At 41.5% G+C, this 25,903-nt stretch overlaps 3 protein-coding genes across 7 annotated transcripts in view; 1 reads left to right on the top strand and 2 right to left on the bottom strand.

Moving 5' to 3' along the window:
• Positions 1-1,429: 1,429 nt before the first annotated feature.
• On the bottom strand, positions 1,430-10,112 carry TMEM230 (transmembrane protein 230). Of its 3 annotated transcripts, none has more exons than XM_040247927.1 (4): positions 9,965-10,112; positions 7,981-8,094; positions 6,434-6,556; positions 1,430-3,723 (listed from the first exon to the last, which is right to left on the bottom strand). In XM_040247927.1, exons 2-4 carry the CDS (start codon positions 8,077-8,079, stop codon positions 3,583-3,585), a joined length of 363 nt encoding a protein of 120 aa, XP_040103861.1. In that variant the 5' UTR covers positions 8,080-8,094; positions 9,965-10,112; the 3' UTR covers positions 1,430-3,582. The 3 variants fall into 3 exon arrangements, with proteins under 3 accessions (XP_040103861.1, XP_040103862.1, XP_040103863.1); XM_040247928.1 differs by having other exon boundaries at positions 2,650-3,723; positions 9,790-10,109; XM_040247929.1 differs by having other exon boundaries at positions 2,656-3,723; positions 9,921-9,999.
• Positions 2,536-17,694, bottom strand: PCNA (proliferating cell nuclear antigen). Of its 3 annotated transcripts, none has more exons than XM_040247918.1 (10): positions 16,111-17,694; positions 14,822-14,919; positions 14,617-14,684; positions 13,698-13,892; positions 12,023-12,146; positions 9,965-11,932; positions 7,981-8,094; positions 7,539-7,636; positions 6,434-6,556; positions 2,650-3,723 (listed from the first exon to the last, which is right to left on the bottom strand). In XM_040247918.1, the coding sequence occupies exons 1-6, from the start codon at positions 16,329-16,331 to the stop codon at positions 11,853-11,855; spliced, it is 786 nt and encodes a 261-aa protein (XP_040103852.1). In that variant the 5' UTR covers positions 16,332-17,694; the 3' UTR covers positions 2,650-3,723; positions 6,434-6,556; positions 7,539-7,636; positions 7,981-8,094; positions 9,965-11,852. The 3 variants fall into 3 exon arrangements, with proteins under 3 accessions (XP_040103851.1, XP_040103852.1, XP_040103853.1); XM_040247919.1 differs by having other exon boundaries at positions 7,558-7,636; XM_040247917.1 differs by lacking the exon at positions 7,539-7,636 and having other exon boundaries at positions 2,536-3,723.
• A 4,607-nt stretch (positions 17,695-22,301) lies between these two features.
• CDS2 (CDP-diacylglycerol synthase 2) overlaps positions 22,302-25,903 on the top strand; it is a 45,198-nt gene continuing 41,596 nt past the window's right edge. The window contains exon 1 of the mRNA XM_040247913.1: positions 22,302-22,606. Within this exon, the coding sequence (XP_040103847.1) occupies positions 22,550-22,606 (57 nt within the window). The 5' untranslated portion in view covers positions 22,302-22,549. The remainder of the gene's footprint in view (positions 22,607-25,903) is intronic.

Below are 25,903 nucleotides of genomic sequence, written 5' to 3'. Positions count from 1 at the left end.
AGAGCAAAGCAAATAAGGTGAACTGACTTGGTTAATGGCCCTGTGAAGGTCAGCAGAGTCAAAGCTATTCTTGTCCCTTTACCTGCCTCCCTCACTGTACACAGTAATGGAGGCTCCTCTGGGCACAACCTGGAAGAGGGGACTTGGAGGTGGTTGTGAACTGGGCTCACTGGCCTGAGCAGAGGGTGTCACGCAGACCTGACTCACCAGGTAGTATCAAATCTGTCTACAGAGTAGTCGACCTCCCTGGCAGCTGAAGAGGGTCATTTAGGAAACTGAATGAAACAATACCAGCCCATCTGTTTGTACCTCAAAACACTGCATCCTGGCGCAGAAATGCGCTGGTTCGTCATTCAATAAACCTAAATGCCCACAAGCACTGTATTAGACTTTGTGGAACTGTAGGATACACTCTTTGCCCTTAATGAAGAAAACTAACACGTTTGATACAAGAGAAACCAAGCAATGGTGGGGACTGCAGTGAACTGGACAATTCTGCTCAAAGCTGCTTCACTTACTATTTTGCTCCCATTGGTTGCCTCTGGGCAAGAAAAATCTATTGATTTTTTTTTTTCCCCCAAGAAAAGCCCCAAATCAAGTTCAGCTGAACTTTTCCATTTTTAAAACAATTCTGGCCAACCTCTGCTCCTCACTGACCAAGCCTTATCTTTTCCTATAATACTCAGCACCTGAAAATTCTTGGCAGAAAGGAAGAACCAATATGCTTCTGGCACACTGACCAGGTAAAGCTTATCCAGAGAGAATGGGCCTAAAACTGCCATCATATGTATTAAGAGAACAGCTGATACAACTGGGGAGGATTTTTAGCCTTGGAAATGACTAATGAGAGGCATAACTGCTGTTGCAAATAAGAAAATCCTTATAAATCTGGGCACATTTTGCTTAAATGTGAGTCCCAAATATCAACTTTTTATCTAAGAATCTTTCTCAATTCAGGGTTTTCCTAAATATTAAAGTAAAGTAGAATCATGTAATGAAATTGCCTGACACATTTGGCAAAGCGTTCAAGAAACACTGACTATTATTATGGAGGTTTCTACGTTTTCTATAAAGCACAAGAATATACCATTACTGTCATTGCATAGTTACATAAAGTCTGAGTTTGGCTTAATAAAAAGTACTTCTGTAACAATTCCAACTACAGCATGAGATGATGAACCTGAGTGTTCACATACAATAGCAAAGACCACTCCTCAGGGCATTGAAGACATGACTACCACTCCAGGAATCTGACTTTTATGGTCTCTGTTCTTAGGACCCTACGACTACATGCACAACTTGGAAAACTATACATATGATGTGCATTAAAAAGAAATATGGTTAATCTCTGGGATATAGAAAGAACACAAAACTGAGTATGTAGGGAAAAAAATTATAGAACCATAGAATGGGAGCCAGTTTTTTTTTGAAAAACAGATACAGATAGTGCTTAGAACATTTCTAGAAAGGGATATAAGAAACTTACCTAGACAACCTTGGGAACTGGCTGTTTACTCCCCCCACCATTCCATTTTAATTTTCCCCCCCTTATTAGCACTATCATTACTCTTAAAAAATGGCCACATAATTTAGTTTGGCCAAAACCTTCCGGTTCTTAGCTTTGCAAACATTACCAAGGATACTAAGCTTTATATATCTCCTCACATTTTCACTGTCACAGCCCAAGAATTTTAGACTACTATGCTCCCCAGCCTACTCTCCTATTACCAAATGCACCTAACTTTGGTGGCCGCTTCAGGTCACCCTCTCACCATCCCTCATTTCCTGAGTCTTAAACTAGATTTTTTTCCCCCATTTGTGCCCACTGTGAGGGTGTAACAGCTCTTAGATACCACCCCAACACTGACTCCCAAATTTCTAACTATAGTTTTGACTCCCTTCCCAAACTCCAAACTGCATATTGCAATTGCCTACTCAGTATCTCCACCTGGATGTCAAGTAGACATCTAAATTTAATACATCTGAAGCTGAACTCATCTTCCCCAATAACACCACTTTACCTACCGCCCTTCAAATCTCAGCCAATGGCACTTCCAGCCTTATAATCATCCAAATCCATTCATTCAGTTCAGTCGTGTCCAACTCTCTGCGACCCCTTAGACTGTAGCACGCCAGGCCACCTTGTCCATCACCAACTCCTGAGGCCTACTCAAACTCCATTGCATCAGTGATGCCATCCAACCAACTCATCCTCTGTCATCCCCTTCTCCTCCCACCTTCAATCTTTCCCAGCATCAGGGTCTTTTCCAATGAGTTGGTTCTTCGCATCAGGTGGCCAGAGTATTGGAGCTTCAGCATCAGTCCTTCCAATGAATATTCAGGACTGATTTCCTTTAAGATTGACTGGTTGGATCTCCTCAAGGGATTCTCAAGAGTCTTCTTCAACACCACAGCTCAAAAGCATCAATTCTTCAGCACTCAGCTTTCTTTATAGTTCAACTCTCATATGCATACATGACTACTGGAAAAACTATAGCTCTGACTTCAGAATAAAACAATGACTAGAAAGCAGTCTAAGCACAATGCTAGTTAACTAAAACTGAAGGTTGTCCTGGGGATTGGGATCAAAGACATATAATCATTAAACTGTTTTCTAAAATAGGTTAAAATTAATTTTTAAGTCTAGGATTTAGATTTTGACATTTTAATTTCTTTTGAATACAAGTCACTTTTTGCAGGCTAGGAGGCAGATCAAGCTAAGGCAGTCCAGTCCTCTAGAGATCCAGGCCAATTCTTAAAATCTTCAGCAGAATGACATTAATACAAGATGCTAACAACAGGATTATAAACTCTAAATAATAACCATTCGTCTACATTTTTTCCTTAGGAAGCAGCCAAAAGTCTAGTCCATAAAGGTATGACATGAGACATTTTGATCTACATAGGACAGAATGATCCAAATTATATGCTGGCCAACCTATCAGTGAGCCAGATCAGAGCTGGCCAAGGATTGGTGTACAGAGAAAAGTGTTTACATTTTGAAAATCTGCTAATTCCTAGTTGTTGTTAATAGGAAAGCAAGTAAAAAATATTATAGATGCACCACACTGATATTTGATTGTGCCAAGGTCTTCCACTGGAACACAGAGTTAAAGAGAGTATGGGGAGAAGACACTTATTTTCAAAATAAATTACTTAGTAATAAGAAATCTGACATATCGCATTCTTCCATTTTCCATAAGAACATTCTGACCATGAGGACTAGTTAAAAGAACGCTCAACTCTAAAAAGGGTGCGACAGAACACTTTCCACTACAGAATAACCTCCCACTTTCCCATACAATTAACTGCTACTCTCCCATGATGCATATTCATTTGGAAAAACTTTGTCAGGAGCTTTTTGCCAGGGCCAGAAAATGAAAAATAAGAGAATGCCCGAATGACAGTTACTTGTGGGCTTAGTTAACATCTTTCAGGATGGACCTATAAAATCTGGCCACTGTTTTGTTAAACATCTGCAAACTGCAGAACTCCTTAGCCCTTAGTCATAGTTTCTGTTCAATGTCTTAAAGCTGGGCTCAGTTCCACCTGTGACTCTTTTCTTCAGGGCTGGGGTGGGTGCTAGTCATCAAAGTCTGGAATGTCATCATAGGAGTATCCCCGGTAGCCTTTGGATGCATAGTAGGCGATGCGCAGGTGGTAAAATCCTGGCAGGAACACCAGGATGCCAATGATCAGGACAGGAACGGCCCGGTCTGCCCCCTGGTGGCAGAAGGAAGCAAACATTACTACCACGCAAGTTATTAAATTGTAAAATAAAGTCATAGGTCCAATTCATAAATCAGTTATCATATACTTTTCAGAGTTTGGGAAGTACACTACTAAGAGAAAAAGTTTACATCTCTTTGTCTCTTTAACAATTGCAGAAAAATTGCAAAGTACTAAAATTATAAAGAAATTTTTCATGTTCATCCACAGATATTTTGGCTTTTACTCCTTTAAAGTTTTTAGTTGTGAATATACCAAACTCTGTGCCTTGTTTTTTTCGTCCCTTATTATAACACAATCTGGGTTTTCCTCGTAGTTCAGTTGATAAAGAATCTGCCTGCAATGTAGGAGACCTGGGTTTGATTCCTGGGTTGGGAAGATCCCCTGGAGAAGGAAATGGCAACCCACTCCAGTATTCTTGCCTGGAGAATCCCTTGGATTCTGGCAGGCTACTGCCATGGGCTCACAATAGTTGGACACGACTGAGTGACTAAACCACCACAACACAATCTGTAAAGATCTGCTTTTAACAGATACTGACAGGCTGCTTCATTCAAAACTGAAATAGGATTATTTACCTCATATGGTTACGGTGGAAATTAAATGAGGGGATTGATACATGTGAAGGAAGTAGCCCCAGCTGGCACACAATGACGATAAATGCAAGCTTAAAATCAAAGGGAGAGAACCTCTGAAGGGGATTATTTAAACATTAAAATTGATGGTCTACAACTTTCACAATTGACATAGTTGGTGCTATTTCTATTATCTTATTTTACATTTTCTACTTTTCTGTTTATTTTTTTCAGGACTTCGACTGTACGTCCCTAAGGAGATATATCCTAAGGATTAAAAGAGTTGCTAAGAAAACTTACAGCGCGTTCAGCCTTCTTTTACTTAGCATTAATACTACTGTTACTTTTAAACTGTTGCTCCTGCTGCTGCTAAGTCGCATCAGTCGTGTCCAACTCTGTGCGACCCCATAGACGGCAGCCCACCAGGCTCCTCTGTCCCTGGGATTCTCCAGGCAAGAATACTGGAGTGGGTTGCCATTTCCTTCTCTAATTACTTTTAAACTATTTAATGTCAAATAAGGCATGAAGAAAACTAAAGTAGATCTAAATCTAAGCAAGTTCCTAAATCTATCAGTACACAAGAAAAAGGGGAATAGAAAAACAAGGTAAGTTGTATTAAGACAATATCCCTAGATCTATGTAAAAACTGTTAGAGAGGCATACTGAAGACGCACACTAAATAATAATTTACCAGCAACTGTAAATCTGGTATAAGCTTTAGTATATATAGGAAAAAAAGTTGGGGGTATAGATGAAACAAAAGGTCACTAACTGTTGATGTTCAGCTGTGGATATATACTGAGGGTTCATTATGTTATTTCATCTACTTCTGTTTTGTTTGAAATGTCTGCAATAAGAAGTGAAAAAACCCCAAACCAAACCAAAAACCAAAACAATCTAATAAGTGATTTTCTTAGTTAACACCTTTATCCTTACTTATAAAATAGTCTTTTATAAATTATATAAGGTGAAGTGTTATTTGTGATCTCACCTCCACTCTCAATTTTTACATCATTAATAAAGTTAACTGAAGGCACAGTCCTGAAGTTCAATGTTCAGATTTAGACAGCACTAAGTAAGCCTCTGGTAGCCACATGATACTTTTAAAATAGCTAAAAACAAATTGCTACACAGCTAAAGCAAATTTATATATATATCTCAAAAGCCATGTGCAGCCATTTTATTGGGACAGTCTACTATTCCTAATTCCCAAGGATAATGCCCAGTTTTAGCTCTTTGCTGTGTTCCCTATACAAAGCAATGTGACCATCAGCCCCTGGTCTGGTGTGTGTTGAAGATCAGATGTGAACTATGGTCAATATTAGCTTAGATGCTGTGTATAAGCATCTGTATTGGGCTTCCCTGGTGGTTCAGATGGTAGAGAATCTGCCTACAATGAAGGAGACCCCCGTTCAATCTCTGGGTTGGGAAAATCACCCGGAGAAGAATATCCTCCAGTATTCTTGCCTGGAGAAATCCACAGACAGAACAGCCTGGTGGGCTACGGTCCATGGGTTCACAAAGAGTTGGACATGACTGAGAGACTAACAGAGAGACTGAGAAACTAACTGCCACTACTTTACAATCCAAGAGAAAGAACCACCAAAAACCACTTTAGGTTTCTAAGGTATCATACTGAAGCTCAATAGGAACTTCAACCAAATCCAATTTAAGAACCAAATCTGGTGCATGAGCCAAAAGTCTTGGCTTGGTCAGTGGTCCCAGACCTATACAAGCCTCACTGCTTCTGCCCAAACACTAACTACAGTTGTATGTCTGTGGCATTGCAAAGTTACAATAATAGCATCCCACTCCAGTTATAAACTTTATCACTCAGGAATCCTCAGTGCTAGACTCAGCTGTGCTGTTCCAAACTATGATGGTAGGAAAATTGCCCACATCTCAGAGGGAAAATTTGCCCACCTGCCATACCCACCTCATAGGAACTGTGAGAGAAGTTTGTTGAGGCTCAAAGGAAGAAACATCTTGTTATCTGAGAACAAAATCTTAAAAAAAATCAAAAACCACCTTTTCTTCTTTCTGCTGAAATATGCTGTACTAGATAGAAGACAACAGAGTGGCTGACATTTTAAACATCTTCTGGAAATCCCACAAGCCCCTCAGCTTACCCCTTTGCTGATATAGCCTGCCAGCAGGAGGGAGCCTATGATAATGAGAAAGGCGCCAATCAAAAACAGCACTGTAGCAAGCGCAATGGCCTTATATGGGATCTTAGGAGGGCTTTTCTTAAACTGGAAGAGAAACAAACAAAAAAAGACAAAGAAGAGCATTATGAATATATAGGACTCAGATACTTTAAAGCAGGGAGGATAAGAAAAATCAATCTTAGCGTGTCTTGAAGTAAGTCCTACCATACGCTGCATCTCTGGGCGAGAAAGGAAAAGGACTGCAGGAGAGGAAGCTCCAGTTATTGCTCTAACAATAACTCGAGTAAGGAAATCTCAGCAGAATGTTATTTTTTCTAGTTCTAGTCTCATTCCACAGACCACTCATTATACTGTTAAAAAAATCATTTTCTTACAAAAACAAGATACTTCATGTTACACGTTTTTAATAAACATGGCTTTGCACATGGAAGAATGTACTAATCTATAGGGATTAAGAGTGAACATCAAGCTCTGGAAAAGTAAGAAAGAGAAAAATGATTTCTGGCATTCAAAGTTAAGTTGGCATCTGGTCAAAGGTTTTAAAAACAACTTTTTCTGAAGCATTAGTTGCCTGATCCACCGAGCAAGTAACCTGCCTTATTAACAAGTTCAATTCAAGGTTAAAACACTCAAAGACAAACTTTTTTTTTTTTTGGCTGCACTGTGTGGTATGTGGGATCTAAGTTCCCCAACCAGGGATCGAACCCACACCTCCTGCGTTGGAAGCATGGAGTCTTAACCACTGAACTGCCAGGGAAGTCCCCTCAAAGACAAACTTCTAAGGTTTGGCTCATGTTTGTCTGTGACTGGAAGCTTTTCCAACCTGCTTAAAAAAAAAAACTCTCTCCTTCAAGTGTGGGTCCCAAAAGTACAAAGAATAATTGATTTCTTTATACTGATACTTATTTAAAAGGACAGGGTTCTTGCTACTTCTTTGATCCTAGTTCCACCTAAAACAGTCTAGTCTAAAGGGAAGTGGGCAAAAGGAGATGCTACACCCTTAAGTACTTTATAAACAATGATCAGGAAGGACACACATTTAAAAAATATTCTCTGTTCTACTTACTGTTTGCCACAAAGAATACCTTTAATAAATTGGATCTCATGACATCAGGAAAGAAGGAAGATTCCCACAATCTGCTGGCTTTAGCAGTGAGTTTCTCCCTTAAAAAATGAACTGGTTTTGACTGAAGTGTAAACAAACTGGTAACACAGTCTTTAAAAAATTCTACTTAACAAGATAATCTGATTATTTCCAGATAAACTAAATAAAATTTGCAACTATTAGACTCTGGCATCACAACTAAAATTTCTCAGAAATGGACAATATTTATATTGGTTTGAAACTGCCAAGTCCCTCTTTCTGCAGGCTATGGCTGAAAGAGACTCAGCAGTTTCTTTTCTGCTCCCTCTAATCCCTAGGAACAATCAGCAAAACCTGGAAGGTCTCCCTGCTAACTCAGCATCAACAGAGCCAGCTAATCTCATCAGGTCCTTTCTGCATTTACCTGAAGGTCAATGTAGCCATCATCTGTACTAGAGAGTCTTGAGTATTTCACTTTGCTACTGGGAATTCCAGTAGCCAGGTTGGTACGAGACGGCATCATAACACGCTGACACAGCTACAGTATGAAAACAAAGAAAAGTATTATTGTCTGCAGGCTACAACAATGTGTTTATTATACATACTGGAGGTCTGGGCTGCCGTGTTATACTAGCATTTGGCGATTTAAGCTCCATTGCTCTTAGAGCCTGATATTCCTTTGACATGAAAACATTCTCATTATGCCTCTACTCTAGTTTCTCCTAGTAGAATAAGAATCAAGACATTTGCCACGAACCAGACTTTATATTTGTTTTGCCATTAATATTTCTCTGCCTAATTTTTTCAAAGTCACAAGAGAGTAGGTGAATCAGTGGTCACTTAAATCCATCTGACATTTCAACCATTCTGCTACAGTACTGCCTGTCGCCCCATCCCTGCTTCCAGCAAAAGGGGAGCATATACTCAAGTGGTTCTCTTATTTGATTAGGACACAGGAGAGAGGGTGAGAAATGAAATACATTCACATCAGCATTTTGCCTATTTCCCTCTGATGGATATCATCCGTTTAACGCAAAAGATCTGTAAAAGTTCTTGTAAATTTGGATAAGCTATTGGCTACCAGTATTATACCAGTGTCCTCTGATTTGCCTGTCTCTAGGCTCCACCCCAGAGGGCTTCCTCCTTGGCTCAGGGGTAGAGTCCAAAGGAGACCCAAGCTCAGTCCCTGGGTTGGTAAGGTTCCCCTGGAAGAGGGCATGGCAACCCACTCCAGTATTCTTGCCTAGAGAATCTCATGGACAGAGGAGCCTGGCAGGCTACAGTCCCTGGGGTCGCAGAGAGTCCAACATGACTGGAGTGACTGCTCATGCATGCACTGCCTCAGCCCAAGCACTGAAAGCAGCAATTTCACTTTCCAGGTTACTTCTTCAGCTACATCAAAAACAAAACAAAAAAACTCTGAATAAATACTTGGTTTTTGTTCAAACTAGTCAAAATTGACTCCTATGATGAAATCGTGGCTATTACGTCACCAGCTTAAAAGACAGTAGATAAGATTAAATTGAAAAACATTTGTAATTTGTGTACTTTTCCTCCATAAAATCACAAAGTTATGTGAATGAAACAAGTAAACCTATTTCGATCAAGTTACTTGATTTCTAAAAGTGAAACATATCTATGCGCTTTGCTGCTGCTAAGTCGCTTCAATCGTGTCCGACTCTGCGCGACCCCATAGCCAACCAGGCTCCCCCGTCCCTGGGATTCTCCAGGCAAGAACACTGGAGTGGGTTGTATATACTTAATTCTGAATATTAATGAGCTGTTTTAAGTGGCCTGCAGACAACCTAATTAGCATTATAAAGGAACTGGTGCTAGACGCTCCTGTTCCTTTTTAGTAATTTTGTAATGATACAGAAATCAAGTACTGAAAAAATAAAAGTGTGCTTTCTTATATGTTTTTCAAAAATGGTTAGATCAAATTATGTCAAAAATTGTTTTTAAGTGTTGTGATCCTGATTACACGATAATCTAAATTTAATTCCATAAAACTTCAAGTCCAAACTACCAATAAATGGGGGGTTTTGAGAGCATTTAATCACCTGTGATTTGTATGTCTTTAAAAGTTTACATACTGTCATTAACTATTCATACACTGCATCAAAACATAAAAATAGGCATGGCGTGAGGAACACCAGACGACTGCTTATTGGTAGCAGAGTAACAATTCTAAAAGAGGGAAAAGGAAAAATGTAAAGCAATGTTTACTGAGTACCTGCCCAACAGGCTTTTTTACCAGCCTCACCGGAATCCCCAAATTTCTTCAGCACTTGAATGCTGCAAGAATTTTTAAAGCATAGCACTTAGCACACAGCTTCGCACTACGCGCCTCTCCACACTACTTCCCTGTCCGCTTCCAGACCCAGCCAACAAGAAAAATAAGAACTGACGTGAATTTAGATGGAAAAACCTGCTTTCAGGAAAGCGGCCAGCCGTGCCCCGGGAGGGTGAATGCTCCACACCGAGGACGCCAGCCTTGACCGGCGGAGAACGCAGTCCGGCCCGCGCCGAAAGCGTGAGGCGAGCGCTTCCGCTTCCGTTCCCGCCCAGCGAGCGCACACGCCTTATCCGGGGCCCGAGCACGGACAGCTTGCTCACGGTTGGCAGCTGGAGCGCCCGAGGACTCCCCCAACTGCCACCCCGCCTCGGACCGGCTAGACGCCGGAAATGGCGTGTGTTTTGGAGGCTGCGGGCCGGAAGTGGCGTCAAGGGGGGAGCCGACGCCTTCTCATTCTCGTTTCTTCGGTTTCAAGCCCGTTTCCTTTCCGGCGGCCTGCACAAGTCGTCAGGTCTTACCGCTGCGCAAGCGGAGCGCGCCCCATGGGGTTTTCTAAGGCTCTGCAGTCCGGGCTGGCTGTCCACCATTTCCGCCGGGGCCGGTGGGTTCCTAGGCACGGCGCCGCCTGGTCACAGTCGGGCCCAGGGCTACCCGGCCACGTGTTTCTTTCCGGCCCCCGTGTAGGGAGCTCAGTGGCGCTGCGAAACGCACAAGCTGAGCTGACGAAGCTCCAGAAAGCTGGAGGTCTCCGTGTGACCAGGGAAGGCCGCCTTCCCCGGGTCTGCGCAGCGGTCTCTGCCACCGTCTATCTCACTCACTACTCTGGAGTAGCACCCTACATTCCCGTGCTTCAGTTTCCCGCACATCTTCAGGCCAGGCCCTATTAAGAAGGCTGCACACAAGGTACATTTTGCAATACATAAAGCTCTTTAAAATGTCAAGCTTTATTAAAGTATAATTTACATATACTGAAGTACAAGTGGGTTAGTTTTTTTGACAAATGCAGTGGAGACATCACCACAGTGTAGATAAAACCTTTTTTTCACTCCAAAAACTTCCAGCAGGCCCCTCTGCTGTCAGTCTCCTTCCCCAACACACCGGGAAGATAATTTATCTACTGGATACAGTGAATTCTACCATCGGATAACTAGAATTTAATATGTGACTTTGCAGCACAATTATTGCTGGGCCTTTTCCACTTTCTTGGTTGACTCCTGACACCCATGGAAACCATTTTCATCCTTTAAGGGAGTAAGTCCCCCCTGCCCCTCCCAAAAGTCTACTTACACTAGAAAAACTATTTTTGCAACAAGCCTTCTTGGGACCTATCACAGACCTACTAACATTTTCAAGACTCCTGTACAAGGCTCCCTAGGCTAAAAAAACACTGCCCTTCAACAATGCTGTAAGTGACCTTATAAAGGCCATTGAACTTTGCAAACATTAAGCTTCTGTAGTGTTTCTGCTAATACAAAGTATTATATGTGTTCTACTCCTTTTCATTTGTTGAGCTCAAGTCAGAATACCAAAGTTTGGCAAATGAATCACCCCAAAATACTTGCTGTATTTGAAATACTTTAGACGGAAAAAATAGAGCAGTTACATGAAAGAGCTGCTGGAATTATAACTTGTTTAGGATACTTGCAATCATTGTAGTCCAAATGAAGGCACTGTCCTACGATTCTTAAATTCAAATGACTTTTATTTAAATTGAAAAAGATACTTAAAACACATTTAGAGTCAAAACTCTTTTGTTTATAAAAACTATAAGGATTATTCCTGGGTAAGGCAGAAGTATTACTCAGTTAACAAGACCAGATTTGACTTTGCACTTTTCTTTAAACAAGTTGTAGAGAATGGAGAAAAAATAGTTATTTACAGAAAACAGTATCTACATATGTACTCAGAGGTACAAAGACAAAAAAGACTTAAGTGTGTGCTGGCATCTCAGAAGCAGTTCTTAAAGAGCTTAGTTTTATTTCTTTGAATTTTAAGAATGTCTAAGATCCTTCTTCATCCTCGATCTTGGGAGCCAAATAGTACTTTAAATGTCCCATATCAGCAATTTTATACTCTACAACTGAAAGAAAACAGGAGAACATAGTTAATTATTGAGAAGTACCACATACACTCCCTACAAAACCAACATTCAACAAGTTTATTATCTTACCAAGGGGTACATCTGCAGACATACTGAGTGTTACTGTAGGAGACAGTGGAGTGGCTTTTGTAAAAAAGTTCAGGTACCTCAGTGCAAAAGTTAGCTGAACTGGTTCATTCATCTCTATGGTAACCTTAAGGAGAAAACAAGTCATTATACTGAACAACATTAAGAAAACTGCAATCCATTCATTTATAGTATACGTTGAAAAATAATCAGCTACTAAAGGAATAAAATGTATTAATCTATTACAATTCTGCAAACCCTAAGGACTTAATGATTATAGACAAACTTTTTATGGCTTATAAAAATCACAAAGACATCCAAATACCTCTTGTCTCCTACAGAGGGACACACCATTATCTATAAAATATTCTCCTTCTCCCATCTCCAAACAAAACACCTTGAAAATAATCAAGCCCCTAGAGCTGTATCTATCAGAAAATGGATTTGAAGAACATATTAACTGACATAAGGAACTCAGTGGGCAAAATCCAGACTTTGGGAAATTTGATAACAAATGACTTAGTTTCTTCAACAAATGAAATTGTAATGGAGAGAAGGAAACTGAAACTGGAGAAACAATGGACTAAAAGAAACCTAAGAAGCACATCCCAATGAACTGTAATATATGAACCTTATTAAAAATCTTGATTCAAATAAACAGAAATAACAAGGGAAGCAGAACACTGCAAAATTCCTTAACATAAATTTTCTTAGATGTCACAAAATGTTTATACTATAATAACAGTAAGATATTCATGTGTGAACTTTTAAAATTTCTGGCTGTGCCTCACAGCTTGCAAGATCTTAGTTCCCAGACCAGGGATTGAACACATACCCTCATCAGTGAAAGCATGGAGTCCTAACCACTGAACTACTGAGAGAAAAACAAAACTCAAGGTTGGCAAGGAAATGAGATGTAATTTAGAATAAAAGAAATAAGCTCCTGGAGTTTTGTTACTAATATATATTACATATATATATACTTAGACTCTTTATTTAAAAGTTAATATATAAGGATTACATAAGAGCTAGATTCCCCCCCCCCACCAGATCCTTTTATTGAGTTGCTTAATTATTTGGTAAAAACACAGTAAATACCTCCAGAAAGCCAAGGGTAGCCTCCCAATCATATTCTTAAGAGTATGTGTGGGACTGATACACAAACTCATTGTTCTGTAGTTCTATAAAGGTTGCACTGAATTTGTGTTCCCTTCTCACAAATTTAAGTTATATGGCATTTATAAATCAGTTGCAGATTTCAAAAGTGTCTTTCAAGTCTCACAAATCAGTTACTTGAAAATACAAATTGCTTTTCTTTAGAGCTTTCTTTAATCTTAGTAATTACCTTGCTATGGACTGAATGTGTTCACCCCCCCATCAAATTCACATTAAAACCAAATTTCCAAAATGATGGTATTGGAGGGGACTTTGGGAGGTGCTTACGTTAGGAAGGCAGACTCCTCATGAATGGGATTAGTGCCTTTTAGAGACCCCAGAGAATTCCCCTACCCCTTTCACCAGGTTAAGGAGGCTGCTGTCTTCTTAAACGAAGAAGCAGGCCCTTGTCAGACACCAAATCTGACCCAGTCTATGGTATTTTGTTACAGTAGTCTTACCAAACTAGGACATAACATGGTGTAATTCTTCAAAGTATTTTGTTTACTTAAAAACTACTTACAGCTTCCTCCTCTTTATCAACATTACTCGTCTGTGACAACTTAATATTTCCATTTCCAAGTTCTCCACTTGCAGAAAATTTCACTCCATCTTTAGCACAGGAAATTACAACAGCATCTCCAATATGACTGAGATCTCGGCATATACGTGCAAATTCACCAGAAGGCATCTTTACTACACAGCTATACTCTTGTTCCTATAAAACAAAGAAATGTAAAGGTCATGGAAATGAAAGATTTGGCACCCTCACTTCCTGAAGATTCAACATCTAAACAAGAACTTACAATTCAAGATTTTCTGATTACTCTGAAATATCACTCATTGTGCAATTAACATTCTACTAAAAAAAATGCAGATATAAAAAAGTATAATAATCATCATACTAAGAAACCAATTAGAACTTAAACTTTTAAAGGTAAATGCACTATCCAGGGAACAAGAGCCTCCAGCTAATCACTCTATAGGAGGTCTAAATCAAGAAGACATTAGTATATGGCATACAAATGGTAACAGCACAAATAGGTTTGCTTTCCAAAACAAGAGCATGTTAGTCACTGTAAACATCTGAACACATCTTCTTTTGATGTTGATAAAACCTAACCATAATGAATTTCTGCTAAAATAGCTTTAAAATCTCAATAAAAATCAAGCACTCTAGGAATAATTTTTTTAAAAGATGCAAAGGTTAATGCAAATATGTCCTTGGCAGCAATGAATTCAAACCAACAAGCCAATGTAGAACACCATAACTTAATAAAATGACAAATATGTCAGTCTAAATACCCTACTCTGGAATATACATGAGCAGATATATAGAAAAGTTCTATTAGGAAGCAGGCTTTAAATTATTATATAAATATATGTTATGTAACTATCATGACCGTGTACAGCATGCTCAATCAGAAACTTTTGATACTCACTGGAATTCCAAGTTGTTCAACATCTAAATCCATTAACTTCATTTCATAGTCTGAAACCTTTTCCTGATCTACCAAAAGAAAGCAAATTTGAAGAAAAACATGTAAGTTTACAACTAAGAGGTATATTTACAATCATCAGACTTGGGAAATACTGACACTGCATTTTTGTTTCCTCTACCATTACTCAGTAGAAGGGTGGACTTACTTGGAGCTTCAAATACTAGTGCCAAGGTGTCCGCGTTATCTTCAGCCCTTAAGGTAATGATGTCTTCATTGCCAGCACATTTTAGTATTTTGGACATGCTAGAACAGAGAAGACAAAGGGTTTTAAATCAACACCATCTTCTCAAGATCGTTAGTTTTCTAATGGAATTAAAATCAGGAGTTACCACTTTTAACCATTAGTTGCAGTTGTTTAGACCCTAAGTGGTGTCTCCTGGACTGCAGCCTATCAAGGTCCTCTGTCCATGAGATTTCCCAGGCAAGAACACTGGAGTGGGTTGCCATTTCTTTCTCCAGGGGATCTTCTCCACCCAGGGATCGAACCCCCATCTCCTGCATTGGCAAAGTGATGCTTTACCAGTGAGCCACCAGGGAAACCCTTAACCAGTATGCCATCTGTCAGATTGGTGAGTTAGGAAAACGTACTGCACGGGGGATATGCAAGCCGGTCCAGACACTTTGGAATGCAATCTGGCAGTATTTATACCCAAAAGGCCCACAACACACCAAAAGCAATTTCACTTCTACATATAAATAAAAGAACAATATTTTATGAATTTCGAGTGGGTGAAATAAATTATGGAGCCAACTATCTTTAAAAATGATCTAATAAACCTATTAAAGTACACGGCATGTACTATGGGTATTTATCATAAGCGTTAAGATTTAAACGTGTAGGCTCTCGTCAAGACTCCACTGCGCTGGATGAGATGGGAGCCCTAACTCAAGCTAGCAATAAAATCCCTTTATGCTTTTGAAAAAAAAAAAAAAAGATTTAAACGTGTATTTCAAAAGTTGAACGCCATTGCCCTGGAGAAAATTTTCAAGTCCAGGATCTTAGGGTGCTCACCGCAACTTTGCAGTAATAAAATACTCTGGTCCCTAGATAGTGTGACAGAACTAGGATACACTATAAAGCACTTTAAGTCAACCAGGACCAAGGTTTCTCATCAAAGTTGCCAGCACTTAACGACCAAAGCATTCTGCAACAGTCTTTTCCTGGCACCGCAAAGTCCATCATTTTCCCGCCACCACACGCTTTGTGACTTTGGCGCGGAAAACAGCCGGTTCGCTGTTCCCGCTGCAGCCAGCGCGGGCTTTCCAAACCGCGCGCTCTGCTGGGTCCCGCCACCCGCCCAACTCCGCAGCAGGCCAATGAGAAGACGCAGATGGCCCACGCCAGCCAATGAGGGCCCGGCTCGTAGGAGCTCGCGCCAAGAGCCAGAGGTAGGAGTGGACCATGGCCCGGATGTCCGAGGCTTTGGAGCTCACCTGGTGAGGTTCACGCCCATGGCCAAGTTACGGTCGCAGCGGTAAGTGTCGAAGCCCTCGGAGCGAAGGGTTAGCTGCACCAAGGAGACATGAGACGAGTCCATGCTCTGTAGGTTCACGCCACTTGAGCTGATGTCCCAGCAGGCCTCGTTGATGAGATCCTTAAGCGCCTCCAGCACTTTCTTCAAGATGGAGCCCTGGACCAGGCGCGCCTCGAACATGGTGGCGGAGTCGCAATGACACGGCTACAGGTAGAAGGAGTGAGGAATGTGTAGCCGGCTTAGGCTTCAGAGGATGAGAGCGAGAGGCGAAACACGATTACGAACGCCTGAGACGAAGGAAACCTCTAACAGCTAGCCGCGCCTGCAGCCGTTTAATACTGCCGCGTCTGCTAGCGTGCGCTACGTCTCCGTGCCCCTTATTGATACGTCATCACGCTGCCCTCCCGCTGCCTGGGCGGAGAGACTGTAAAGCCAATCCTGTCCCTGAACTCCACGAAAGCCGCCCCACCCCGAGCATCCATTGGAGGATGCGGGTATGGGGGCGGGGCAGGAGCGCAGCGCTTCAGGGGCCCAGCAGATAGGCGTGCGCTGGAGTCTTGGCTGTTTTGTCATGTTCCGGCACCCGTTAGAGGAGTCCTTGGGAGCGTGAAAATCAGTCCTAGACTGGGCGGGAATGGTCGATGAGCTGCGACGCTGTGGTGCCTCATCAGCCTCCCGCTTGAGGGGTAGAAAATTTACAGCCGTAAGTGAAACGTAAATCCAGGCTCTGTGCTCAGTCGCATCGGTTTGTCTGACTCTTTAGGAAGAAAAGCCACCTTTTCTTTAGCTGCTTTAAGGGAGGTACAGTTATGATTTAAAAAAACAACAAAACAGTTACCTCCCTACTACCAGCTCTTAAAGCTCCTCCGCCACCTACATACAAATTGATATCATTTATTGTATGTAACTTTCTAAGTTTTTTTTCCTCTACAAGTATATATCTTTTAAAAAACAAAAACGAGTTCTTGCCATAAAGAATTCAGCAAAGTGCTTACTAAAGTATGTTTAATTTTATGCCAGGTTCATGTTTTGTTTATCAGCACCTCTTAAAAAGATGGCATCATATCCTACAAATGTAACCTAACCTAACTGCCAATCTCTTGTAATTCGGGCAACTCTTTGAAGTAGTATTGTTGGATAGAGGAGCATATGCATTAAATTTTTGATAAATATTAACCAAGTTGACTTCTAAAAGATTGTAATTGACATTCCAGCCAAGACTATGAGCATGCTCCTTGCCTCTGATTTTTCTAACTATAGTTACTGGCAATCTAATTTTTAAATCTGTGCTCCTTTGTGTGGAAATTTCAATTTGCATATTAAAAGACTGGTGCAAATTGGATATCTTTCATACATTTCTTGACCATTGCATGTTTATATTTTTTCTATTAAACTTTTTTCTTATTGACTAAAAGCATTTCATATATTAATCATCTCCCTATTATAAATATTCTCCCTTTGTTTCTTTTTTCCTTTGTTTACAGCATTTCTTTTTAGTTATTTCTAATGTTTTACCTTGGTCTGTAGAATTCTTTAGTCTTTCTACCATGTATAGTGTGGATGTCGTTTTATTTATCTTGTTCATGGAATTTTTGTATTCCTCGGCCGAAAGATTGATGCATTTCATCAAATCTAGAATATTGTCAACCATTATGGTTTCAAAAATTCCCTTTCCCTACTCAATGCTCTCCCTCTAGTATTTCTATTAGATGTGTCTTTAATTGACTTTAAAATACCTTCAATTGTAAGATGTCCATTATTTTATGTAGCACAAGAAAATAAAATATGCACCTATCCTATGATATATATGTAAAAGCACACACATATATAAAAGCACTCGTAATATGTCTTAACATTCAGTTTCTCAGTTGTTGATAACTGCTGTTCTTTCCATATATCACCGTTGTCAAGGCTGTGAATGGTGCAGCATTCGTAAGAGTGATACTGGGCTTCCCTGGTGGCTCAGTGATGCACGGTCACCTACTGGTGTAGGACCTCTGGGTTCGATCCTAATCCTGGAAGATCCCACATGCCTTGGAACAGGGTCTATTGCATTACAACTATTGAGCCTGTGCTCTAGAGCCAGGGAACCGCAATTACTGAAGCCTGACTGCTCTATAGCCCATGGTCCAAAACAAGAGAAGCTATCACAGTGATAAGCCAGTGCACTTAAACTGAAATCAAGAGTAGCCCCTACTAGCCGCACCTAGAGAAAGCTTGCACAAAGTAACAAAGATCCGGCACAGCCAAAAATAAATAAAATTATTTTTAAAAGAGTGTTGTTTCTGTTGTTTCTGGAATTTATTCCAAGACTCAGCCATGCATTTGTAAATTTTGATGCTAGCACTGACTTCCATTATGTATGATCAACTACCCTTTTGCATGTATTTTTATATCAAAACACAACAGTTTCATCTTTTGTGGGTATTTTCCTTTCTAGGTCATTTTGGTGTCTGAGTTCCTTTGCAAAATGTGGAATGCATTTATTCTTCCAGTGAGAAATATTTGCTTCACTAATAACATGTATACTCTGTTACTCTGTTTCTGTGCTTTCTGCTTACATAATAGCATTTTGGTTTAATGCCAAATCAAAGTGTTATTAATTTGAAGGTATTTTAAATGGCAGTTAAACTCCACTCATGATTTAAGAATGGCTATGAACTGTGGTCCGATATGGCCTTTCTGAGTAGTTAGCATTTTACCAGAGAAACTAGCTGTTTGGAGAGTGGGAGAAAGAGTATTCTTGGCTGAAAAAATAACATGTTTAAAAGGACAGCATGCTTAGAAGGTGTTCAGATAGTTGTTTTAAAATTCAGAGCTTTTTGGACTTCCCTAGTGGCACAGTGGATAAGAATTCGCCTGCCAATGCAGGGGACTCGAGTTTGATCTGTGGTTCAGGAAGGAAGATTCCAAGTGCCATGAGCAACTAAGCCCATATGCCACAACTACTGGGCCCACACTCTAGAGGCCCACGAGCTGCAACCACTGAGCCTGAGCGCCTAGAGCCTGTGCTGGGCAGTAAGGGAAGCCACCACATTGAGAAGCCTGTACACTGCAAGAGAAGCCACCACAATGAAAGCCTATGCCTTGCAATGGACAGTGGCCCCTGCTCGCTGCAACTAGAGAAAGCCCAAGAAAAGCAACGAAGACCCAGTGCAGCCAAAAATAAGTAAGTAAATCTGAAAAAATTCAAAGCTTTTTAATAAATATTTTCCTCCAGTTTTATTGAGATGTAATTGACATATAGGCTTCCCTAGTGGCTCAGTAGTAAAGAATCAGCCTGCCAGTGCAGGAGATACGAGTTTGATCCCTGGTCTGGGAAGATCCCCTGGAGAAGGAAATGGCACCCACTCCAGTATTCTCGCCAGGAAAAATCTCATAGAAAAATATCTGTGTAAAAGCCCACAGAGGATCCTGCTGGACTGTGGTTCATGGGGTCGCAAAGGTTTAGACACGACTTAGGGACTGAACAACAACAATTGACATAATAGAACTCAAAGATTGATATGTCTGGAACACACTGAACAAAGGGGAGAGAAGTTGCAAAGAGAGGCAGGGCTGAGATCTTAGAGCACTTGGGAAGCCTTCTATAAGTGAAAAAGAAAGTTATCAAAGGAAGCTTTGACATGAGACTTCTATTTTAAGAGGATTACTTAAACATCTAGTAAAGGTGCTATTCCAAACAGAAAAATGAATTAAATTATGATAAAAAATTCATTAAACTTCTAGGATGCTGGGAGGGATTGGGGGCAGGAGGAGAAGGGGACGACAGGATGAGATGGCTGGATGGCATCATCGACTTGATGGACATGAGTTTGAGTGGACTCTGGGAGTTGGTGATGGACAGGGAGGCCTAGTGTGCTGCGATTCATGGGGTTGCAAAGAGCCAGACACAAGTGAGCAACTGAACTGAACTGAGGAAAGAATAAAGCTATAGACTCTTCCTAATTGTTTACTGAAATAAATTCGACAGTTTATTAAAATTCAAATACGTGTAAACTCAAGAAATGGAAAAATATATTGGTAAATATTTAGGAGATCTTGCTGTGGACTTATAAACATAAAAGGAAAAAACACCCCATAAAACATAAGGAATGACTATGTAAGTTTTAAAACTTTATATGCCTAAAAACTTGTGTTGGTTAATATATTTGAAGTTTCCACATAAGAGAAATCCAATTCAATGTATCTAAACAAAAACCAAAGGTCTCTGGCTTTCAGTGTCTAAGGTCCAGTCTTAGTAAATGTATGAAAAAATGGTTTGCATTCTGAAACTGTGTGCACTGGTTCTCCAGTTAGGCTGGGTTTCAAAGCAAACAGCCGAGCTTCCAGGAGGTCTGATGTAATGCTTACTTGGATGTGACATTTCACATGTTCCCCAAAGGTGAGAATCTAGTTACTAACACTTCCACTTGTCTTAAGGATGAACTTGTGGCTCTCTCTGTTGACATCCTTTTACATCCTATAGCTAATAAACCTTGTATAATTTATCCAAGAAGTGTCTTAGTCTTCAGTTCAAGAGGTGATCACTAACAGCCAAAATAGTGGTCACACAGTCCCCAACAGATTAAAAGAGTTTAAAAATTACAATCAGCATGTTATTTACTTTTATAAATAAGATTAAGACAAACACAAAAGCAAGGCTTTCTCTAAATAAATAATGGCCTGAATGGAGTGGTCTGTTTCTCTCAAAAAACAAAACCAAGTATTTGTGCAATGTTGTTAATAGAGAACAAAGTATACCCTGAAATCATCGATCCTCCACACCGATTTTGGGCTTTCCTGGTGGCTCATCGGTAAAGAATCCGCCTGCAATGCAGGAGGGAGACATGGGTTCTATCCCTCGGTCAGGAAGATCCCCTGGAGGAGGGCATAGCAACCCACTCCAGTGTTCTTGTTTGGAGAATCCCGTGGACAGAGGAGCCTGGCGGGCTACAGTCCATTGGGTCGCAGAGTTGGATACGACTGAAGCGACTTAACAAGGATCTCAGGTTTACTTTACTGTAGACTGCAAGCAGTGTTACAGGCATTTGGGGATCTAGTTTCACAGAAATCAAGAAAATAAAACATCTGGTTCAGAATTCTATTTTCCCCAAACCTCACAGTTCAGGTCAAAATTGCTAACACAAAATTGCATCTCCTATGCGTGCAAATTTCTCTCCTTGTTAAATTACAAGATGCTAAGGGAAGGGGCCCCACTTTATACTTGTTTTACATCACTTACAAGGCAGTGAACAGGAACTGCTGAAAGCAATGCTGAGTAACACAGATATTAACAATAAATTTAAGAAGGCCGGGAGAATGTTAGAGCGGGCGTTGGTGGTAAACAGATTTATGTTCTAATTCTTAGTGGGCACTTTTTAGCCGTGAGACCTTGGCTAAATCATTTTCTTTTAGGAGAAACCTCATTCATTAGGGACTTGGGATGTGTCAGGTACAGAGGGGATCCGGCTGTGAACAAAGTAGGCAGCATTCCTCCCCACCTAAAAGGTCTTTCAGTAGTTCAGAAGGCAGAAAAGAAATCTGAATAACCGTGGAAAACCCTAACTGTAAAATGAAAATCATATCCACTTCCAAGTGTTGTGCAGTTTAAATGAGATAGATTACATAGTTCAGTGCCCAGCACATAAAATAAAGCAGACGATACAGACTGAAGTTTGAATTTCACTTCCTTATCAGTAATCTCCTTTTACACAGGTGGGCTCCCCAGGCCTTTCTGCTCAGGGCCTAATAAGCGGATACTTATCCGTGTGAGGGAAAGTACTGACTAGGCAGGCTGGAGACTGGGGAAAGTGAAAGAAAGTGAAGTCGCTCAGTCGTTTCCGACTCTTTGCGACCCCGTGGACTCTAGCCTACCAGGCTCCTAAATCCATGGGATTTTCCAGGCAAGAATACTGGAGTGGGTTGCCATTATCCCCAGCAAGTTGTTAACCTCTAAGACCCTGGGGCGCCAGTGCTCGAGTTCCCATTGGCTAGTCTCCTGCCGAAACACGCCTTTTCCCGCCCCCTCATGCTACTATCTAATAACGCACGCCTCTCCACTACGTTTCACTTGCCCCGCCTTCGCCCCGCCTCCCTAGCGGGTTCGCGCCATTGGTGGATCTCCCGGGCCGTGATGGCGGTGGTGCGCCTGCGCCCTCCCTCCGGGCCTTTACCAGAAAAGGAGCAAGCGGGCAGAGGTTGGAGAAGGCTGGTCAAGCTCCGCCCGGGTGAAAGGGCGGCGGCTGAGCCGGGCGGGGCCGAGTTCCAGGGCTGGCGGCTGGGCTGCGGTGGGGCTAGCGAGGCGCTGCGTACCTGCGCGCTGCTTTGGCGACTCGGGGCTGGCCGAGCAGAGTCCGCGCGCCTGCCCCAGCGTCTGCGCTACGCGGCAGCGGCGACTAAGCGCTGGTGTTTCCAGCATGACGGAGCTGAGGCAGAGGGTGGCCCGCGAGCCGGAAGCTCCGCCCGAGGACAAGGTAGCGGCGGCACCGGGTGGGCGCGGCTGCGGAAGCGGCGTCCCCCATAAGTCCGTGGGGGGCGCGCAGAAGAGGGGTCGTCTCGCCTTTTGACTCTGGCGCGGCCGCCGGCAGCATCGGGCCTCAGTAGGGCGGAGGGTCCTTGGGTGCGGGGTCCCGCGGAGCTCGCGGCAGGGTTCAGCAGGTCGAAGTCCCGAGGACACAGCTCTGGGGTCCGGTTGGGGTTGGTATCTCCGCGGCGCAGGAAGGAAAGCGCGGGAGGTTGCGCACGTCCGCCTGCTTCGCAGGGCTGATTAGGGCGGGGGATGGGGGGGGTTCCATTCTAGTCCACCTCCCCAGGCGTTCCCGGGTGTGAAGACGTCGAGACCCCGCAAAGATTCCTCAGAGCGTGATTTAGCCTCTCCGATCTCCCGTTATTTGTTGAGGGATGAAGGTGTATCAAGACAAGGCCATGAGATTTGCCTGTTAGGAGATTTAAACCCCTCCTCGAAAGTTAAATCTGTTGGCTTTAAGCAGAGAAGTCATGCAGTCATTAGGTGTTGAAAGGTATAGTCCCCAAAGATGGACTTGTTTCCTCCTTCAGATGTGGGCTTTGTTGGGGTAGAGGAGGGTAGAACAGAGGCCATCTTGCGGGGGTGAGGGATGAGGTGAGTAGACTTCTTTGGTTGAAGTGAAAGGTCTGTGTAGGGAAGGTGAGGAGTGGCCTTGTTACTGTGGACGCTAAATGACAGCACAAACTTGGTGGTAGTATTTCAAGCCTGGAGTTTGTCGTGGTCAGGAGCAGTGTTATTTGGTGGATTGGTGACAGTGATGTGTAAACTGGACTGAGGGAGCCTGGACCAGAATGAAAGAGAGTGTCTGACTCGCGGGTTGCCAGCTGGTGACCTGCAGTTGCTTTCTTTGGTCCCTGTGTTGCTTTAAAAAACCAGAATATTTCTCCCAGCCACTTGAATTTATATTGCCTATTGCCTATTTTGGATCATTGGAAGATCTGCCATCATATTCCCAGCTGATTAATGTTTGGCTGGAACTGAGGAACAGCTGCTCCCACCAATCCCTATTCCCCCTACACCAGCCCCTCAATACCCATTTATGTAGCTTTCCATTTTAGAAAACTGGAGGAAAGGAACGTTAGGGAGATATCAGGAAGGAAGAAAGCCAAGGTTTGGTGTTAGGGTGTCAACAGCAGTTATACTAAAAGGGTGAAAGATAATGGAACTTGATTTCTAGAATATGTTTTGGAGAAAAATTTGGTTGCAAGTTGAGGAGTCGCTTACAAAGACAAGGTACTTTGAAGTTTCTAATCTTCCCATTAAATACCCTGGTTTGGCCTGGAAGAGCTCTGTTGCCACCATGCATTTGCCTGTTGGGAAGTTACCAGATGTTTTGAGGCTGTATAGCCCTGTATAGAATGAGAGATCAGTCTTGATGTTAATGGGACTTTGTGGTTTTAGGTTTGAAAAGAGCAGTCAAAAAAGAAAGCGTGATACCTAGTGGGCTGTATGTTAAAAAGCTACTTGTAAGAATTAGACTTAATGGTAAAAACAGGCAAACCCACATACCCCCAAAACCATGAGGTTATGAGGTAAAACAAAATTTCTACCTCCCCATCCAACTGCTTGGATTCATTTGAGGTTCACTGAATGCTTGTTGCTCCACACTTAGTCCATTAGCTCAGAACAAGGCAGTTGCACCATTGCCAATATTTCTGGATTACCACGCATGGGATTTTTAATAATAAAGATTCCTTTTAAAACCTGTGAAATACTTTATTTGTCTTTGATGAATGTATGCTGTGCTTAGTCACTCAGTCGTGTCTGACTCTGCAACCCCATGGACTGTAGCCTACCAGACTCTACTATCCATGGGGATTCTTGGAGTGGGTTGCCATGCCCTCCTCCAGGGGATCTTCAAACCCAAGGATCAAACCAAGGTCTCCCACCTTGCAGGTGGATTTACCGCCATCTGAGCCATCACATGAGTGTATATAAAGTATTAAAATTAGGTTTATTTTATTTCATAGTTCATAAAACTTACTTCCATGTTTCTGACTTTGCTGATATTCTTGGGTTAAAATTTAAGAAAATAAAAAATAGTAAAACAAGGGTATCTTTTAAGGGAAACAAATGGCAAAATTCCAGCTTTCTTATTTCATAGTAGAATTCAGAAAACAGTGTCAGGTCAATTCATTAAAGGAACTGAAACAGATTTGAAAGATTTAGGAAAAAATGCTACAGTTGCCTAACTGGTATGACAAAATTTAAATAAACAGTCATTTCAAAATAATCTGGGGAATGTGTTTATTATTATAAAAGTCAGAATGTATTATATTTAGCATCCTAGAATCGAATTGTCAAGCCAGTTGCTAATAAAGGAAATTTTTCCTCTGGGAACCGTGCTTATAATTTTAAAGTCCCAAAGCACAGTATTGTTGCCAAACCAAGAAACTTGGAGTTTAAGGTTTGGAAATGATCTTCCTCCCATCGTTCCATGTTTTTCCATTGGAGCTTAGGAAAGGAGAGAATGGAACTTGGGCCAAAACATTGGCATCTTAAAATTTATGATTGGGTTGGCATTTCAGGAGACTTTTGTTTTGGAGGTTAGAAGGAAAGATATGGAGTCCTTTTCTACCGTCCTTAAGTGATAGAGTGCTGCTTAAACTAGAGTTTTACTCATTCAAGGCTTTCTTTCTAGATCAATGAAACCAGTATAAAGATCAAATAAAGGCATCATTTAGAAAGGGAAGTTTAGATTTTAACTGAAGATGGTGGTTTTAAGAGCAGGGGCATAACAGCTAGAGCTATCATCAGCCTGGACAATGCCGCTTACCAGCTGTGTGTGTGTGTGTGTGATGTCTCTCAGTCCATGTTGCTTGGACGTGTCCAACTCTTTGCCACCCTGTGGACTGTAGCCTGTGAGGCTCCTCTGTCCATGGAATTTTCCAGGCAAAAATACTGAAGTGGGTTGCCATTTTCCTACTCCATACCAGCTGTGTAACTTTGAGGAAATCACTTGCATAAAAGCCTCAGCTTGTCCATCTCTAAAATGAGCGGTGATAAAAAAGTAGCATGTGCTTCGGAGGATATTCATATGGATTAAATGAGTATGCATGTTACATATGTAGAGCAGAAATTGTCACATTGTACTGTGTTAAGCTATTGTTGCTGGTTGAAATATACTTTTACAGGAAAAAGCTAATATTCACCTTCTACTCTTGGAAGATGATTAAATCTTCAAGTTACAAGTGTTCAGAGTAGTCTTTTCCTATTTATCACCTTTTAAAGAAAATTTTATAGA

This window comes from Oryx dammah, unplaced genomic scaffold (assembly GCF_014754425.2).
Source record: "Oryx dammah isolate SB20612 unplaced genomic scaffold, SCBI_Odam_1.1 HiC_scaffold_10, whole genome shotgun sequence".
NCBI lineage: Eukaryota > Metazoa > Chordata > Mammalia > Artiodactyla > Bovidae > Oryx > Oryx dammah.
Note: the sequence above shows the minus strand (reverse complement) of the source record. Positions and strands in the feature narration are given on the sequence as shown.

What these genes read in the sequence shown, in the direction of transcription:
- PCNA (XM_040247917.1), bottom strand. Translation starts at nt 16,331, where the DNA reads ATGTTCGAGGCGCGCCTGGTCCAGGGCTCCATCTTGAAGAAAGTGCTG. An exon ending in ATGGGCGTGAACCTCACCAG is followed by an intron (nt 14,920 to 16,110) that starts GTGAGCTCCAAA and finishes TCTCTGTTCTAG; the next exon opens with CATGTCCAAAATACTAAAAT. An exon ending in GTCTGCAGATGTACCCCTTG is followed by an intron (nt 11,933 to 12,022) that starts GTAAGATAATAA and finishes GTTTTCTTTCAG; the next exon opens with TTGTAGAGTATAAAATTGCT.
- TMEM230 (XM_040247927.1), bottom strand. Translation starts at nt 8,079, where the DNA reads ATGATGCCGTCTCGTACCAACCTGGCTACTGGAATTCCCAGTAGCAAA. An exon ending in ATGGCTACATTGACCTTCAG is followed by an intron (nt 6,557 to 7,980) that starts GTAAATGCAGAA and finishes TTTCTCTTCCAG; the next exon opens with TTTAAGAAAAGCCCTCCTAA. An exon ending in CAGGCTATATCAGCAAAGGG is followed by an intron (nt 3,724 to 6,433) that starts GTAAGCTGAGGG and finishes TTCTGCCACCAG; the next exon opens with GGGGCAGACCGGGCCGTTCC.